This window comes from Cervus elaphus, chromosome 1, assembly GCF_910594005.1.
Source record: "Cervus elaphus chromosome 1, mCerEla1.1, whole genome shotgun sequence".
Taxonomy (NCBI): domain Eukaryota; kingdom Metazoa; phylum Chordata; class Mammalia; order Artiodactyla; family Cervidae; genus Cervus; species Cervus elaphus.
The window spans coordinates 72,306,897-72,324,520 of NC_057815.1; the positions used below are offsets into that span (position 1 = coordinate 72,306,897).

At 41.0% G+C, this 17,624-nt stretch overlaps 1 protein-coding gene and 1 long non-coding RNA gene across 2 annotated transcripts; one reads left to right on the forward strand and one right to left on the reverse strand.

The window, feature by feature from the left end:
* Window positions 1–4,526: 4,526 nt before the first annotated feature.
* LOC122706006 lies at window positions 4,527–8,728 on the reverse strand. Its single transcript, XR_006344310.1, has 3 exons — window positions 8,717–8,728; window positions 6,180–6,190; window positions 4,527–4,629 (listed from the first exon to the last, which is right to left on the reverse strand). It is a non-coding gene; the product is annotated as an uncharacterized LOC122706006 (long non-coding RNA).
* On the forward strand, window positions 4,537–17,007 carry LOC122705891 (40S ribosomal protein S20-like). Its single transcript, XM_043921199.1, has 2 exons — window positions 4,537–4,939; window positions 16,996–17,007. Exon 1 carries the CDS (start codon window positions 4,537–4,539, stop codon window positions 4,894–4,896), a length of 360 nt encoding a protein of 119 aa, XP_043777134.1. The 3' UTR covers window positions 4,897–4,939; window positions 16,996–17,007.
* Window positions 17,008–17,624: the final 617 nt, after the last annotated feature.

Sequence of the window (17,624 nt, forward strand, 5' to 3'; positions counted from 1 at the left end):
CAGCTTTTCAGGAATTCATCTGTTGGGTACAACAAGGTACATCTGTGCTATATTATCCAAATAGGTTCCACCTGGCAGGCAGATGACGGTAAAGCTTAAAAAGGGTAAAAAAAAAAAAAAAAAGAGTTTTTAGAAAGTACTTCCATTTCATCTTACTCTATTTTAACTTATTCTCATCTATCACACCATAATTTCTAGGTAATGCAGAAACATTAGATTTGGCTAAGCAAGGAATGATGAACTTTTATTAATAGAAGTCAAGAGAAAATCCTTTCAAACGTCATTCCACAGTACGGAAAATTAGGAAGGGGGGAAATGGAGGGGAAAGTAAGAGCTCATTCTTTGTCCAACTGGCTTTGCTTATGATGAAATTCATAAAATGGTCATGGATGCTGTGTAATGTGAACCCCTAGAGGCTTGCTCTAGCTTCTGCTAAAATCAAGGGTCCTGAGAATGCCAAAGGAAAACAAACCATTAAGAAAACCTGCAACCATTTGGGAGCATTAGGAAGATCAAGGCAGGTTATTTGGATGTCTGGGAAAGTCGGACTAGATGACTACTTTTCGGTCCATATGACTGAACACATGGGATTCCTATTATTGTCAGTATTCTGCCTTAGGTGAATGGCCCCTCTCCTCATGCCTGCTCATTTTTCCTCTTGGTCTCTGTGGCTTCACCCAAGACAATGTCATCATTCTTATCCGGGCCTTTGTAAACCAAAATACCTCCAGACTAAGAAGTTAGCTTCAAGAGCCAGACATCTATTTCATTATGAGTATCTGTCTAGACATAAAAGGGGTCACTCAACACTTCCCGCCATGATCCTGGGAGCACCAGGACAACAGAAGACCAACACAAGGCAGACACATGTACACCCTCCCCCCAACAAACCTGGGCTCAGACTAACCTTAATAGATTTGACTTTCAATAGAAGTAAAGAGGAAATAGGGAGACTTCTCATTTGGTACAAGTCATCTCGCCATGGGCAAAGACTGATTATATCTGCTGAGTTTGTGGTGTTGCCTTCTAAAGACAGACACGACTGAGCGACTTCACTTTCACTTTTCACTTTCCTGCATTGGAGAAGGAGATGGCAACTCACTCCAGTGTTCTTGCCTGGAGAATCCCAGGGACGGGGGAGCCTGGTGGGCTGCCGTCTATGGGGTCGCACAGAGTCGGACACGACTGAAGCGACTTAGCAGCAGCAGCAGCTTCTAAAGACAAGGGTGGTTTCCTGATTCTCAGGGAAGTCCAACAGGTTCAGCCTCACACTCCCTTGGTTTCATTACCAAACCAAAAGGATCAAGAAGAAGATGTTGGTGGCTTGGTTATTTTGTCCATGATTGGAAATCTTGTGCAGAATGACTGACCTATAGTCAACAGGTGAAGTGCAGCTTTCTTGGGAATCCTGTTAGCTTATAAATTGTTCTCTCTCACCACCCTTTCTGCAAAATGGTGATACAGAATGTAGACCGCTTAGTGTTGATGAATTCATAATGGGGTCAGGATAGAGGATCAAGTTTTTGGCTCAAGACAGAGGTTTTTTTCTGAGACCTTTCTCCATCTAAATTGTTATTTGAAATCTCTGAGCAATCTCTGTCTTTTAATGTACACAGTCTCAGAAACAGCCTCCTATATTCTCGTGTTTTCCATGAGAAGACTGAGGTGCCAATATAAGCATCCAACTAGATTTTGGAGGTAATATTAACAAAATAAGACTTGGGAAAAATACAAAAATAGCCAAATTAACATTGCTTCCCTCGAAATTACGTCATCAGGAGGCCACATGTTTATTCGGTTGAGGCTTCTTTGGCACCTAACCTTCTCTTACCTCCTTGGGAAAAGCTTTTTCACTTCAGGCACATGGAAAAATTAATCCAAATACCTCAGAATTATTTCTTTTTTTAACCAAAAAAAAAAAAAGAAAGACATTTCCTAGGTTGTTCTACTCTTTTTATGTGTTTGGTACCTAAAGATTTTTAATGTTGGTTCCAAATGTCAAATCTCCCATCAAAGGATTATTTGCCACTATTAAGGACATTCCAAAGAATGTAACACAGACCTTTAAGGTAATTTCAAAGTTTTAAACAAGGCAATTATTTTGGATTAAGACTTTCTAAGGAGGCAGCTACTTTTAGGAAGACTCTGCTCTTTTGCATATATATATATATATATATATATATATATATATATATATATATATATATATATATTCAGGTCTTCTTTTTGCACAAACTACAGAGGGTCCTGGTCTTGTTGTTGTTGTTGAGTCACTAAGTCATGTTCGACTCTTTGCAACCCCATCGACTGCAGCATGTCAGTCTCCCCTGTTCTCCACTATCTCCCAGAGTTTGCTTATATTCATGTCCATTGAGTCAGTGATGCTATTGAACCATCTTATCCTCTGCCATCACCTTCTTCTTTTGCCTTTAATCTTTCCCACCATCAGGGTCTTTTTCATGAGTTCATATCAGGTAGCCAAAGTATTGGAGCTTTAGCTTCAGCATCAGTCCTTCCAGTGAACATTCAGAGTTGATTTTGACTGGTTTGATCTCCTTGTATTCTATGTAAATAGCACTTCTTGGGATTTTGAATCATGAGAACTATATGCATATCCTACTCTATTTGGGTAAAAGTAATACTATAACTCAAGAGTCACTCTCCCAGTCATCAAGCAAGCATCCTTTTCACCAAATTTCAGACCCTTGAAGGTTACAACTTTTTAAAAATCTTTAGGTAGATATTTATCCTGAAGAATCACTGAGTGATGACTCTATTTTATTGCTAAATTCTTTGTTACATTTATGAGCCTTTCAAAGCAATAGGAACTACTTTCTGGAGATGTTTAGGTTTGTATAATTCACATTACACTGTAATTTTTATATAAACGAAGTTAGAAACATTTCTATATTGAAGTTAATAATGATATGTTCAGGGTTAGTCGAAAGACTTGGAATTTAAACCTCAGATGTGATTGAGAACTATACTGCTGGTGTTATCTTCCTTTAATCTTTTCAGAAACCGAAAAAAAAAAAAAAACCTACACAATTAAGAGAGAGATTGGAATAAATGATAGATATTCTTTTTAAAATTCAAGAATAGGAACTGATCATTGGCCCCCTTAACCGGTTAGGTTTATAGGTCACATTAATCAATATTTGGTTTCACAGCAGATGTGGAGGAAGTGAAAAATCTGGATTCCAAGAAAAACCCAAGAATACTGAAAAGTATCACATTTCACACACATGGAAAAAAATGGAGAGGGAAGAAAGATTTATGTATATCTGAAAGCAATAAGGATGAAAAAAGCACAGCCCAAGTCATCAAAATCGCTGTTGAGAAACCAGATTTGAATGCTGCTTAGAGTTTTAATTAAAACATCAGAAAGCCCTGAAGAACAAGTGTACATCTCAGTACCCCACAGTGTGATCTGGTAACCACTTGTGGGGAGAACTTTACAATCACATATAAGTATCCATGCACAAAGGCATGCATTTCATCTTTATCTCAATCTCTCTCTCTTACAAACATTTAAAGTCCAGCTTCCAGTATCTTATGCAAAAGATCTCTGCCTTTTGTTCATTCCACAGACATTTGCTAAATTCTCTAGGAGGGGCTAGCCTCTCTACTAGGTATTGGTATGGTGAGCAATACAAAGAGAAATTTGGCAAAGAGGAGCAAAGAAACCCCAAATGATGAAAATGACTAAAAACATTGGAAGAAACTTGAGAAAAAAAAAATTAGAACAGGATTAAATTTGGAGACAGGGAACACCAGCTCCCCTATTGGCATCCGCTCAGGTCTACTTACTCATTGCTACTGTGTGCTTGTTGTTTACTGGGTACTCCAGAGAATATGACCAGAGCAATCAAGACACAGTCTTTGGTCCTCACCAACCATCAACACATCTTTTCAAGTCTTACGACACTCTTCCTTCCAAGCCTTCCTAAACTTATTCTTCACTTGCATTCACCAAAGCACACAGCTGGATGTCAGAAGTCATGCCTGCATCTCTCCAGCTGGGTTGACCGGGTAACACAGCTACAGGTCTCCTACTAAGAATTTGAATCCATTGTCTGCCAGTGCAGTTATTTTAAGATTGGCGTGTGACTGCTGCTGGCAGGTTGGTGAGCAGAGGAAAACAGGAAATGAACTAAATCATTTATTAACATTGAAAATAACAAATTGAAAGGTGTTGGGTCCTGGGGTAAATAGCACTTGGCTGCTGCAAATAAGGGAATTGGAATTTTCCAAAGAGAAGCCTTACCTGAAAGAATTTTCCAAAATTTGGTTTTGGTGTCGTGGAAAAACACTCATTTCCAGCCAATGTTATTGATTGCTGGATGTGTCCTCAAGAAGATACATGCTTACTGAGAACTATAATATGAACACTGTCATTCAAAGTCACTGCAGTGGCTCTTTGAGGAAGAGGCGGTCGCCGCTGCCGCGGAGCCCAGCGCCGCCGGCTCTTGTTCCTGACTCTCTGCTGTTCGCTCTCGCCGAGGAGCAAGTCGGCCAGGAAGCCGCGCTGCTTCCATGGCCTTTAAAGACGCCGGCAAGACTCCCGTGGAGCCAGAGGTGGCCATTCACCGGATTAGGATCACCCTCAACAGCCGCAACGTGAAGTCTCTGGAGAAGGTGTGTGCTGACCTGATCAGAGGCGCGAAGGAAAAGAATCTCAAAGTGAAAGGACCAGTTCGGATGCCTACCAAGCCTCTGAGAATAACTACAGGGAAAACTCCTTGTGGAGAAGGTTCTAAGACTTGGGATCGATTCCAAATGAGGATCCACAAGCGACTCATTGACCTGCACAGCCCTTCTGAAATTGTCAAGCAGATCACTTCCATCAGTATTGAGCCAGGAGTCGAGGTGGAAGTCACCATTGCTGATACCTAAATCAACCTTTTTAATAAATCGATAATCAGTTAAAAAAAAAAAAGTCACTGCAACGATCATGCCTTGAGTAGGTCTTGAGAATCAAAAATAAAAAAAAGAAAAAAGAAAAAAGGTGAGGAAATTTTTATTGTGTACCTACCATATGCCAGGCCCAGTAGAAATGTTTTCATAAACACCATGTTATCTACACGTTGTAACAAAAAGCAGAACTGTCAATTTACAAATGGAAAATAATAGAGGCTTGGAGAAGCTACACAACGTGATTGAGGTCACACAGTTCATAGTGTGTGTCTGAAACCAGGATGCATGCCCTTCCATCACACTGCAAGGCTGCCCTACCTCAAAGGACTCTCTCCAATGAGGGATTTTACATTAGAGAGGGATAGTTTTGGGAAGAAATGCAACTTAAAGAAAATCTCTAATTAAATAATCTTTTAAGAGATACTAAACTCTTTAATCACAAATCATATTTTAATTCAGTCTAGCAAATTATGTGTTAATTATATTTCCCATGAAATGCATATGTTGGTCTAGAGGACTGTTGAAAATAGAAAAACATTTTGCCTAGACATGACCTGAAAATCTTGTCCTTTCCTTTACCCTGGAACTCTGCACTGAGCAGTCTGAGCAGTGACCCAGGAAGTCAGTAACTTGAGAAGGAAGGTGGGTCTGGAGGCATCATGAAAAGAGCCAAAGGATTTTATCATACAGAAATAATCAAGTAAGTCACATTTTATGGGTAAAGATATTCACTGCAGTATTATTTATAGTGGCAAAATCGGTAATGCCCAGGGACTTCCCTGGTGGTCCAGGGGTTAAGAATCTGCCTGCCAGTGCAGGGGACACAGGTTCAATCCCTGGTCCAGGAAGCTCCCACGTGCTGTGGAGCAACGAAGACCATGCACCATGACTACTGAACCCACATGCTGTAACTTCTGAGTCCACGTGCTGCATCTACTGAAGCCCATGTGCCTAGAGCCCATGCTCCTCAACGAGAGAAGCGACTACCATGGGAAGCCCAAGCACTGCAACAAAGAGTAGCTCCTGCTCGCCACAACTAGACAAAGCCTGCATGCAGCTACTTCATAATAGCTTACAATTTACTGTGGTCTTTTTCTGTGCCAAGCATCTTGCATGGTTGATTTGACCCTCATAAGAACCTTGCAAAACCAAATGGATCATCACTCCCCTTTTACAGGTGAGGAAAGAGACCAAAAAAAGGCTAAGGAATTTAGTTCATTCATTCAACTGACGTGTGCTGAGTTCCCACTAAGGCCAGGCACTGCTCTGTGTCCTAAGAATAGAGTACTAGAGACAGAGTCCCTTTTCTCATAAAGGTTGTACATCTGTGGGGGAGACTGGGAAACATGATGTGTGTCAGAAGCCTCTGGTGCCCCCTCACAGCTCTCAACCACACCTTGGAGTTGGGCTGCTCCTCGAGGGCTTCTGTCTCGTGGCACTGACAGCATTTCATCTCAGAAGTGTACCTGGCATCTTTGTTTCCTGTCCCTGGATATATCTTGGCCTACAAACAGCTCAGAAGTGTGCAAAGAATTATCACCCATGGATGCAAACTTCAGCTAACAGATTATGGGAGCTGGTGGATAAAACCCCCAATTCCCAGTTTAGGCAGACAGTACAGGGAGATAAAGAACTAGAAGTTCAACACACATGTTAAGTGCTTTCAAGAATGCAAAGCAGGTATTGGATATTTTTCTCGGACAGAATGAGAAATCAAAGATAACTTTACCTGAGTAACAACAGGGGCTTCCCATGTGGTGCAGTGGTAAAGAATTCACCTGCCAATGCAGGATATATAAAAGACACAGGTTCAATCCCTGGGTCGGAAAGATCCCCTGGAGAAGGAAATGGCAACCCACTCCAGCAGGCTAGATTGGGAAATCCTATGGAGAGAGGAACCTGGCGGGCTATAGTCCATGGGAGTGCAAAGAGTGGGGCATGATAGAGCATGCATGCATACCTTGAGTGACTTGAAGGAGGAGGCTGCCCACATAGTGAGATAGGGAGGCTGCAGATGTAACACTCAGTACTATCAAGCCCTGTGAAGTGGCCCTCATTCTCATGATCAAGTGTACGTTGCCACTCTCTCTAATTCCATATACATGGGAAGGGGGGAAAAGAGGACATAAAGAATATTCCTTTCATTTTAAAGGCACACATCTGATGTTGCTCATATGTCTTTCACTTACATTTCTTGGGTTAATGTTTTGACACCGGGTTTCAAGAATGATGAAATAATGTACTCTTCAGCTGGACAGCCATGAGCTCAGCTAAAACTTGGGTGTTCTACTACCACAACAGAAGGGGAGAACAGATATTGTAGAAGCATCCACAGCCTCTACCCCTAACTCCTGGGCACATTGCCTCCCCAGCCAGCATCCCAGTTTGTCTTTTGAGTCTCTTTCTGCCTTAGATACCTTCTTCCACACAGTCCCCTGTTATTCAAGCTGTGTGGCATTTGTCACAAATCCTATCCCACCCATGTCAGGTGGAATGCTAACTCAAGTGAGAGATATGTCAGCTCCTCATTCTTTTATCTGACAAAACATTATCTTACCACCTACAGTAATTAAAATCAAATAATAAGAGTTGTGGAAAAACAAAAATTAAGAGGACATGATCCATGTCATCCAAAATAAAGTTACAGAGAAGGGAGGAGCAGATATTTATACAGAGAATTCTAATCAGAGGCATAATTACATTAAATCAATAATAAGATATAAGCAGATGTTAATAAGGGACAAGAATGCTTGGTGGACTATAGATACTGGGGGAGTTATTTGAGTGGGTCTTTGAAGAGTGTAGAAAAATTTTTGTAGATCAGAAAGGCAAGTGAGGGCATTGTAACTCAGATACAGATGTGGTGGGATGGAACACATATAGATTTCAAGGAATGATGAGATGCCCAGTGGTCTGCGGTATCACCCAGAGAGCACAGAGGGATGCAACATGATATGAGGTTGAAATGATGGCTTAGGGTCAGAGGGCGACAGTCTAAAATCCCTCAAAAAGGTGTTTATTCTTCATTTTGCAGGTGTTGAACCATTTAGGGTTGTGAACTAGGGAATGACTCGATTTGACTTTGATTTCAGGGCAATTACTCTTGCAGTAAGGTGGATTAAGTGAAGGAGAGACAGATTAGAGGTAAATAACCCCTCACACCCCCCACTTACTTTTGGGACTGTGCCCCTGAGCCTGTCAACTGCTCACTTTTCAAACCAATGTTTTCTCTCCTGAGTTTGCCAGAATGTCCTGGATTTCCTTCACTGCTGCAAATATGAATCATTTTGTATATTTACATTGGGCCTGAAGAAGCTGGAAAGAACAAGGCATCTTATGTAATGCCTGAGGAATTATGGGACCTAAAACTATTTCCCACAGACCTTGGGTAAAGAGATGACCCTGGGCAGCTTCTCTGCTTAAGCTCATATAAAAGTCAGAGCTCATAGTTTTTGGCAGGTCATCTATTCCAGTTGTGAATGCCAGGCCCACAGAGTTCTTAGTGACTGACCAGGACACAAGAACGCAAGGCTAGTGTCTAACATCATGGGATTCCTCATCTAGTGCATATTCTACCAACAATAGCTACACAAAAAACCCTCCTTAGTCAGTAGAGCTTCATATTTATACTAGTTTGGATTCAGCTCCTGGGCTAAAATGGGCCAAGAAAAATGTGACAAGTATAATTTCTAGTATCTTCCCTAAAACTCAGTTAAAGCTAGTGTTTTTTAGGCCTATGGTATTTAATGCTCATTAACTCATTTTTGGTCAAATTAGAGTCATAGAGTTTCATAAAGACTTTAAAGGTCATCTGGTCCAACTTTACAATCTTTAGAATTCTGCATGGCTTTGTGTAAGGCACAAGAGTTTGAATCAATTGTTGTCTTGGTCACAGAGTAAGAAAATGTATAAGTTACATCATTCATTCACTCAATAAAGTGGGGGATGGGGTGGGTGACAAAATAGACCCAGTCCTCAAGATGCACACAGCCCAGTAAAATACCTGTATATCTCCTTAATTCTTTCTTCTATTGCTTCCCCATCCTTCTTATTGATTTGACCTATTTAGTCATTTTAGCATTTTGTTCCTGGATTTATTCGACAGCCTGACTTTGACTTTAGAAAGAAGTAAAAGGTCTTCTTTAAGCCAGGCAGACACACCTCTCAGCTGCCTTTCATCCACTCAGACTGCAACTTGCCAAGTGCAGTCTTCTGGAGCCTGAGTTCTTGCTCTGTTGGCTGTTTTCGCTGCAGTGACTTCCCCCAGCCATGACCATGGGCACTATGGAGACCCTTGACATGGCCTGGTAAAAAATTGCCTTGGTGAAAAATGCACCAAAGTTTGGCCATAAATTACCCTGACAGTAACGATTAGAGAAAACCTGGTTCAAATAAAGATCTGTTTGCCTCGTGTTGGAGTTTCGTGTCTTCCTGGGGTTAAACCCCTCAAGAAGCCCATCACCCTTGTCACAGAAGAATTTTTGTTTATTGAGTACTATTTCACTCTTCAAGTATGTTCTGGTGGGAACAGTGTGTACAGTCTAAAGATAGAGCCAGCAGTGGTTATGATAGTAATAAGCTTGGGCAAAATGCTTCCCTGTGTACAAAGCTCTTTCTCATTTACATATGAGAGTAGGAGACAAACTGCAGTTGGGGATGGGATATGATCAAGGTTCTTCTACCTTTCTTCTACCGTATATGACCAAATTCCAATTTGATAGTCCAAGTCCTGGGGGTCACTATGCTATAGGGAAGAGCAAAATCTGACTCCAGGTTGGATCTGTTTCTTTTACTTTAATCTTTGCTTCCCCTTGTTTTTGTTCACTAAAAGGATATTGTCTATACAAAATGGCCTGCCTTTGGGAACTCTGACCCTCAGCCTGAATGCTGAACCAAAGCACCTTTGTTCAGGGAAACAGCCTGACCCTGTTCATCTGTGGATAGCTACAGGAAGGAAGAAATGAACACATCCCCTCTCTAAGGCTGGCTGTTCCAGGAGATATTGGCAAGACATATGACATTTTTACTTTACTTTCTCAACTCCTCCCCCTCTCTGTTCTATAAAAGAACCTGCCATCCAGACCCAATAAAATGGCTATTTTGAGACATGAGTCTGCCATCTTCTTGATCTGCTGGCTTTCCAAATGAAGTCATTATTTTCTGCCTCAACACCTTGTCATGCAGAAGTAGAGTGAGCTTGGACTCTGTAACAGCAAGATGCACCAAACAGTTGTAAACAAAACTAACTGACCTAGAGAAATACAGGCATCTTAGGCTCTGTAGTTCTAGAACTGTGCTATCCAGTCACATTAGCCACCCACAGAGCGCTGGAAATGGGCTTGTCTGAATTGAGATCTGCTGAAAGTGTAAAATACATAAACTACACCAGATTTTAAAGACTTAAGCATAAAAAAAGCATTTAAAATATCTCTTAACAATCTCCATATTGAAATACTATTTTAGATATACTGGGTGGAAGAAAATATATTATTGAAATGAATTTTGCCTCTTTCTGTTTACATTTTAAAATATGGATACTAACCTATTTAAAGTGGCTGCATTATATTTCTTCTGGACAGTGTTGCTCTAAAGGCCTGTCTGGGGATGAGTGAGTTTGAATCTTTTTAGTCCCTCTTTAACTGATAAGAGGGTAGACCTCTTCCCAGTATGACAGTGTTGGAAATCACTTTAAAAGAATCCAGGAAACAGACTGGATTTGTTCAGAGAAATGTCTTACTGCTCCCTTTTCCCAGCCCCATTTTCAAATGACAGAAGCCCCTAGGGGTGTCTCTACCCTGAGAAATAAGCCACCAAAAAGATTTTGAAGACTAGCACATCTTGAAAGAAAGTGAAAATAACACAGGACTGAGGCCTAGTGGGCAAGAAAGCCAGCCAGCATCATGGTTATCAAGATATCCAGGAATTGCTTTTTAGTGTAGCTTACCCACCTACACTATGCTATGCCGGGTCTCAGTTGTGTCTGATTCTTTGTGACCTCATGGACTGTGGCCTGCCATTCTCCTCTGCCCATGGGATTTCCCAGGCAAGAATACTGGAGTGGGTGCCATGCCCTCCTCCAGGGGATTTTCCCAACCCAGAGATCAAACCCGCATCTCTTGTATCTCCTGCCTTAGCAGGCAGATTCTTTATCACTGATAAAGCCCACCTAAGAAGCATGCAACCAGGGAAACTAGGACGAGCCTTCCTCTCATCACCTCCAGGCTGTGATAGCTTCTTTGGCCAGCTCACATAAGGTCATTCACAAACCAGTCCTTGGCACTTGACCTCTTTTAAATCCATGACTCCATGAGTCTTCTTTCATAAACTAGGCTTCCTACTTCTCCCCTCGCCCCAGTCAGAGAATCCCTTTTAAGATTTAAGTCAGGGCAAATCATCCCTTTACTCAGAAAAATCCTGTGGCTTCCAAGACTTCAACAGTAGTCTGTGAGACCCCCAGCATCCCCTGACCTCATATCCCCTCCTCCTCCACCCCAGCTCACTCCCTTCCTAGTGGTGCTGCAGCTCTGGCCTTTCCCTCTCGTTGATGAGAGCTTTCTCCCATATATCTCCATGACTAACTGCTTCATCCTACCTCCTTTAAGCTTTCCTCAGCGTCCACTTTTGTAGCAAGGCTGCCCTGACCACTCATGTCAAATTATAACCTGCCTGCCTGTATTTCCAGGAGCCCCTGGTGGCACAGATGGTAGAGTCTGCCTGCAGTGTGGGAGATCCGGGATCGATCCCTGGGTTGGGAAGAGCCCCTGGAGAAGGAAATGGCAACCCACTCCAGTATTCTTGCCTGGAGACTCCCACTCCTATATTCCCAATCTTCCTATGTGCCTCTATTTTTATTTTTTCTTTTTTTCATAATACTTACTGCTTCCTTGGTGGCTTAGCTTGTAAATAATCTGCCTGTAATGCAGGAGATCCAGGTTTGATTCCTGGATTGGAAAGATCCCCTGGAGAAGAGAATGGCTATCCACTCCAGTATTCTTGCCTGGAGAATTCCATGGATAGAGGAGCCTGGAGGGCTATAGTCCATGGGGTCACAAAGAGTTAGACACAACTGAGTGACTAACACCTTCCCTTTTATCCCATTGTCTTCTAATATATGATGAAACTTACTTATTCATCTAACTGCTTACTGTCTGTCTCTCTCTCCATTGGAATATAAATATCAAAGGGTACAGTCTTTGTGTGGGTGCATCTATTTTGTTTATTGATGCATCCCAAGAAACTGGAACATTGGTAGATACCCATTAAGTACTTTTTTAATAGCTAAAGGAAGTTATATAATGTCCATCATCCTTTTCACACCTTTAGTTTTTTAAAAAACAGAGAAGCTTGGTGGGCTACAACCTCTGGGATCGCGAAGAGTTGGATGCGACTGTTATGTGAGAGATAGTTGATTTACAATGTTCTGCTAGTTTCAGGTGTACAATAAATTGAGTGTGTTATACATAAACATATGTCCACTCTTTTTAAGCTTCTTTCCCTATATAGGCCATTATAGTGTGTTGAGTAGAGTTCCCTGTGCTATACAGTAGCTCCTTATTATCTTTTATATACAATTGTGTGTATATGTCAGTCCCAGTCTTCCAATATATCCCTTCCCCCTTGCCCCCCAGTAACTGTACATTTATTCATTTCCTTTCCAGGATAACACATCCCCTGGTGCTGAGAAGACCCCCAGTAGCAAACCGACTCATTATCCTGTCATAGTCCAGTCCAGCTGAGCCTCTTTCCACCCCTTCCTTAACAAATCCACTAGATACTTGTCAACAGCCAAAGTCAGTAATACACAAACCTTTGGCAAATGTTGGAGTGCAAATAGTTTATGATGGGATTCTCTAATGAGTCTCTGAGGTACAGCTCTTTTACTATAGGATATTTAGTTTTAAAAACCTGTAGGAAATAGAGAATAATTGAAACCTTTTTAGTAAGAGAGAGGTGTGATAAAAGTGGTGCTTAGCTATTCATTCTTTTCGATTCTTCAAGGCAATTTTCTCAGAATCAATGCAGAAGAGTCATAAAACAAACGAGTCTGTCCACATTATCTCCGCCCTTGCAGGAATGCCTTCATCGATTTACAGTTTGATTGTAAACATGAAGACCTTTTATAAAGAGCTGCACAAGGATCCTCTATTTGGACAGTCTCTCTGCCTTTTAGAAAGTTTCCTGTTTGGTCACCAGTGAAATAATAAAAGACCTCCATGATTGTTACTACCTTAAAGGTAGTAACAGAAACAAACAAACAAACAAAAATTGTTTTTGCTTCTGCAAAGGAATGATTTGGTTTTCTCTTGTCAGGGAATGACAACAGTGAAATCTAATATATTTCATGTTTTGCTTTAATTGTCAGAACAGCTTAATTCAGTTCCCTGTTATGATATTTAACTTACTACCCACATCTTGTAACTTCAGGGGGATGTGGAGTTAAGGTCTCCTCCTGGTGGGAGTAGTATCAGAAAGCTGTGGATATAAGTTAAGACAACACAGTAATTAAGAAGTATTTGAAAACAGACATTTCTCCAAAGAAGACATACAGATGGCTAACAAACACATGAAAAGGTGCTCAACATCACTCATTATTAGAGAAATGCAAATCAAAACCACAATGAGGTACCATTACACACCAGTCAGGATGGCTGCTATCCAAAAGTCTACAAGCAATAAATGCTGGAGAGGCTGTGGAGAAAAGGGAACCCTCTTACACTGTTGGTGGGAATGCAAACTAGTACAGCCACTATGGAAAACAGTGTGGAGATTCCTTAAAAAACTGGAAATAGAACTGCCATATGACCCAGCAATACCACTTCTGGGCATACACACTGAGGAAACCAGATCTGAAAGAGACACGTGCACCCCAATGTTCATCGCAGCACTGTTTATAATAGCCAGGACATGGAAGCAACCTAGATGCCCATCAGCAGATGAATGGATAAGGAAGCTGTGGTACATATACACCATGGAATTTTACTCAGCCGTCAAAAAGAATTCATTTGAACCAGTCCTAATGAGATGGATGAAACTGGAGCCCCTTATACAGAGTGAAGTAAGCCAGAAAGATAAAGAACATTACAGCATACTAACACATATATATGGAATTTAGAAAGATGGTAACGATAACCCTATATGCAAAACAGAAAAAGAGACACAGAAATACAGAACAGACTTTTGAACTCTGTGGGAGAAGGTGAGGGTGGGATGTTTCAAAAGAACAGCATGTATACTATCTATGGTGAAACAGATCACCAGCCCAGGTGGGATGCATGAGACAAGTGCTTGGGCCTGGTGCACTGGGAAGACCCAGAGGAATCGGGTGGAGAGGGAGATGGGAGGGGGGATCGGGATGGGGAATAAGTGTAAATCTATGGCTGATTCATATCAATGTATGACAAAACCCACTGAAATGTTGTGAAGTAATTAGCCTCCAACTAATAAAAAAAATTAAAAAAAAAAAAAAAGAAGTATTTGAGAGGGAGATCCTCTGAGGCTACCAAGCATTACTTTAACTCTAAATCAAATCATCCTCCCCTCTAGGTAGATTTTCTAAAAAATAAGAGCCTTCATACTCAGGATTCCTCACACACAGTGTATTTGTCAGCATATATCAGTTTCAGTTCACTATATTCTACCTGGAAGATGCATCTCTTTTGTGTCGTACTCCAATGGATAGACTCAGAATTTGTTATGCCCAGACCACTGGCTGTAATTCTACTGCTTCCCTTGTGTAGTACTTAACTCTTGCATTCTATTAGGTGTGAGAGTTGTCATGGTGGAGGTGGAGGATGGTGGGGGTGGCTGAAGTCGCATCTGAGTCTCAGGCCTGCCAAATATACCTATGAGATGTTGGGTTAGTCATTTTATCTTTCCAAACCTCATATCCTTAGCCATCAAATAGGAATGCTTGTAACAACAAAGCCAGCTTGTTGTGAGGATTAGATCAATTGATAGAGGAAAAACCCCAGTAAGAGCGCTCAGCACACAGAGGGCCTATTTGCTGTGGTTTCCTCACCATGACCGACCACACTCACTCATAATCGCATCTAGGCTTTCATGCATCTTCTGGACCTGTTGGTTTTCCTTAGGGGCTGCTTGGGAAAAAATTATGGATGGATCTCCAGGCCTTTACCTCTGCATCCTCTAGAACAGTCTGCTTTTCTATTTTATATATTAATTTTAGCATTAGATTTTAGTTTAAAAGAAGTGAATTCCAGAACTTATTTCTCTTAAACTTCCACTATAAGTTTTTTTCAGGCTTTTTTTGGTCATTCCCCAATGTAGACCATGAGATTGTATCGAGTTAGCCAGATATTTCACTCGGGTAAGATGTTACAGAAAACCCAATGAACTTTTTTGGCCAGCCCGAAACATACTTTTGATGTTCAATAAACATCCATCAATGATGGAACCAAAAGCTCCTGTGAGTCTTGCTTGTATAGCAGAGACTAGGGCATTTGTCCACCAATTTTGGTTATCCCAAACTATGCATGACCTGTCCATAGATGGTCACGTGGTCTCTTTATAAATGTGCAACATTATAAATGGCTTTTCTCAGAGACTCCATAAATATGGGGCTGTTAGCACTGATTAAAATATATTATTCACTTTCTGAATATATTCTAACTAGAAAGAAGCTGTGCTCTGAAACTAAGGGTTTATAAAAGTTCATACAAATTCTTGCATTTCTTTGCAAAGTTAATTTGGAAGTTGTAGTTCCCTCTCTCACAGACATACAAGTACACACACACATGCACCAAGCTACATCCAAAAGCAAATACCAAACTGCTAAAAGTATTTCTTTAGTGGTGAGATTATGCATGTTTCTTATTTTTTTTTCTTTTTGCTTATCTTCATTTGATCATTTTTCCATAAAAATTGAATAAATACATTTTACAGAGAAAGTATATGAGGAAGAGGAGAGAGACAAACACAAGAGAGCAAATTAAAAGGACTGGACATGGAAATCTGCATTCAACTTTCTTTACCTAATAGATTTTGCCTCCAACCGTTCTTAAACTGTCATCACCTGAAAATGCCTGTGCCTTGGTTTACTGGTGACAATGCCATTTGTAGTTTATCGGTACCTCTGGTGAGCAGGCATAGTAGGTTAACGTCCGTAGCATGCCTCAGAAATGACAAACCTCATCATCCAAAGATGGTCATGTCCTTAATGAACAAATTCTGAAAAGAAGGAAACCTGAAGACTGAGGGTTTTGCATATTGTTTTCCTTTCTTTCTCTTTTAAATTATTCATTATATACATATATATATGCATATATATGCATACATACATTAATTTGGCTGTATCAGGTCTCAGTTGTGGCACACAGGATCTTTAGATACAGTATGTAAACTCTTAGTTGCTACATGGGGGATCTAGTTCCCAACCAGGGACTGAACCCTGGCCCCTGCCTTGGAAGCATGGAGTTTTAGCCACTGGACTACCAGGGAAGTCTCCTCATTCTTTTTCTTCTTTTTTTAAATCATTTTAATTTTTATTGGAGTATGGTTTGTTTCTTCAGTTTTGTTTTTAAGACAAGGGAGCAATAGAACTGAGAGCAGAGATTCAGAAAACAGAATCTCTATTCCATCACTTACCCTGAGACAAGTGAAGTTCAGAGTGGGGATGTGATTTGCCCAAGACAATCCCTGTCTTCCCAGGAGAGCTCCTTCTTCACCCTTTTTTGGCTTCCTTGCTTAACCATCACAGCTCTGTCTAATCAGTTTTCTCATTAGTCGGTTTTTTAGAAGTTGTACTTTAACTACATTTTCCAGGTAAATAAGAGCAAAAGCAAAAAAATACCTTGTAAATGAAGCTGTATCTTATTTCTTCTAGATACTTTGTTTAATGACCTAAATGCATCATCCCTTTGGTCAGGGTATTGATTTATCAAGGAAGAGGGTGTTATTGAAAAGGAGTGAGTCAGAACGTCCACGCGGGGAGATGTTGCTCTCAACACACTACCAGACAGATGCTGGGGGTTGGGGGGGGCAGGCTGGGAGGGAGAAGTGGAGAGGCAGACTGCGAGTTAAGGAAAAACAAAGACCTTTTTATATTTAAGGTACAGGAAGAAAAGATTACAGTCTTCAATGTGCTCACTACACCCAGACTAGAAAGTAGGCCAAAGCTAAGGGGTCCCCGCTGGGTCTTGTCCTTTTAAACAAATCCCAGCCACACTCGTGACTGGTCTGAGCTCCCAGACCAGCACTGATTTTGATGAAGCTGAGTATCCTGCCTTCTTATAGCTGCCTTAACAAGTGACCACAAGCTCGGCAGCTTGCAATAACATAAATGTATTCTCTCATTGCTTTAGAGGCTAGAAGTTCAAAATCCAGGAGTCAGCAGGGTTGGTTCCTTCTGGAGGCATTGAGGGAAAAACTATCCCTTGCTTCTTTCCCAGCTTTTGGCTGTTGTCAACAATCCTTGACATTCTTTGGCTTCTAGATACATCATTCCAGTCTCTGTCTCTGTAGTCTCATGGAATTCTGTCTAGGTGTCTCTGTGTCTCTTCTCTTCTTCTTATAAGGATACCAGTCATCTTGGATTAAGGGTGCATCCTGCTTCATTCTGACCTAATATGAATAATTATGCTCTGACCTAATATGAATAATTATGCTCCCAACAACCCTAGTTCCAAATCAGGTCACATTCTAAAATACTGGGGTTTAGGACTTGCACGTATCTTCTTGGAGAACACAAT

Coding starts and splice junctions, on each gene's coding strand:
- LOC122705891 (XM_043921199.1), top strand. CDS start 4,537: ATGGCCTTTAAAGACGCCGGCAAGACTCCCGTGGAGCCAGAGGTGGCC.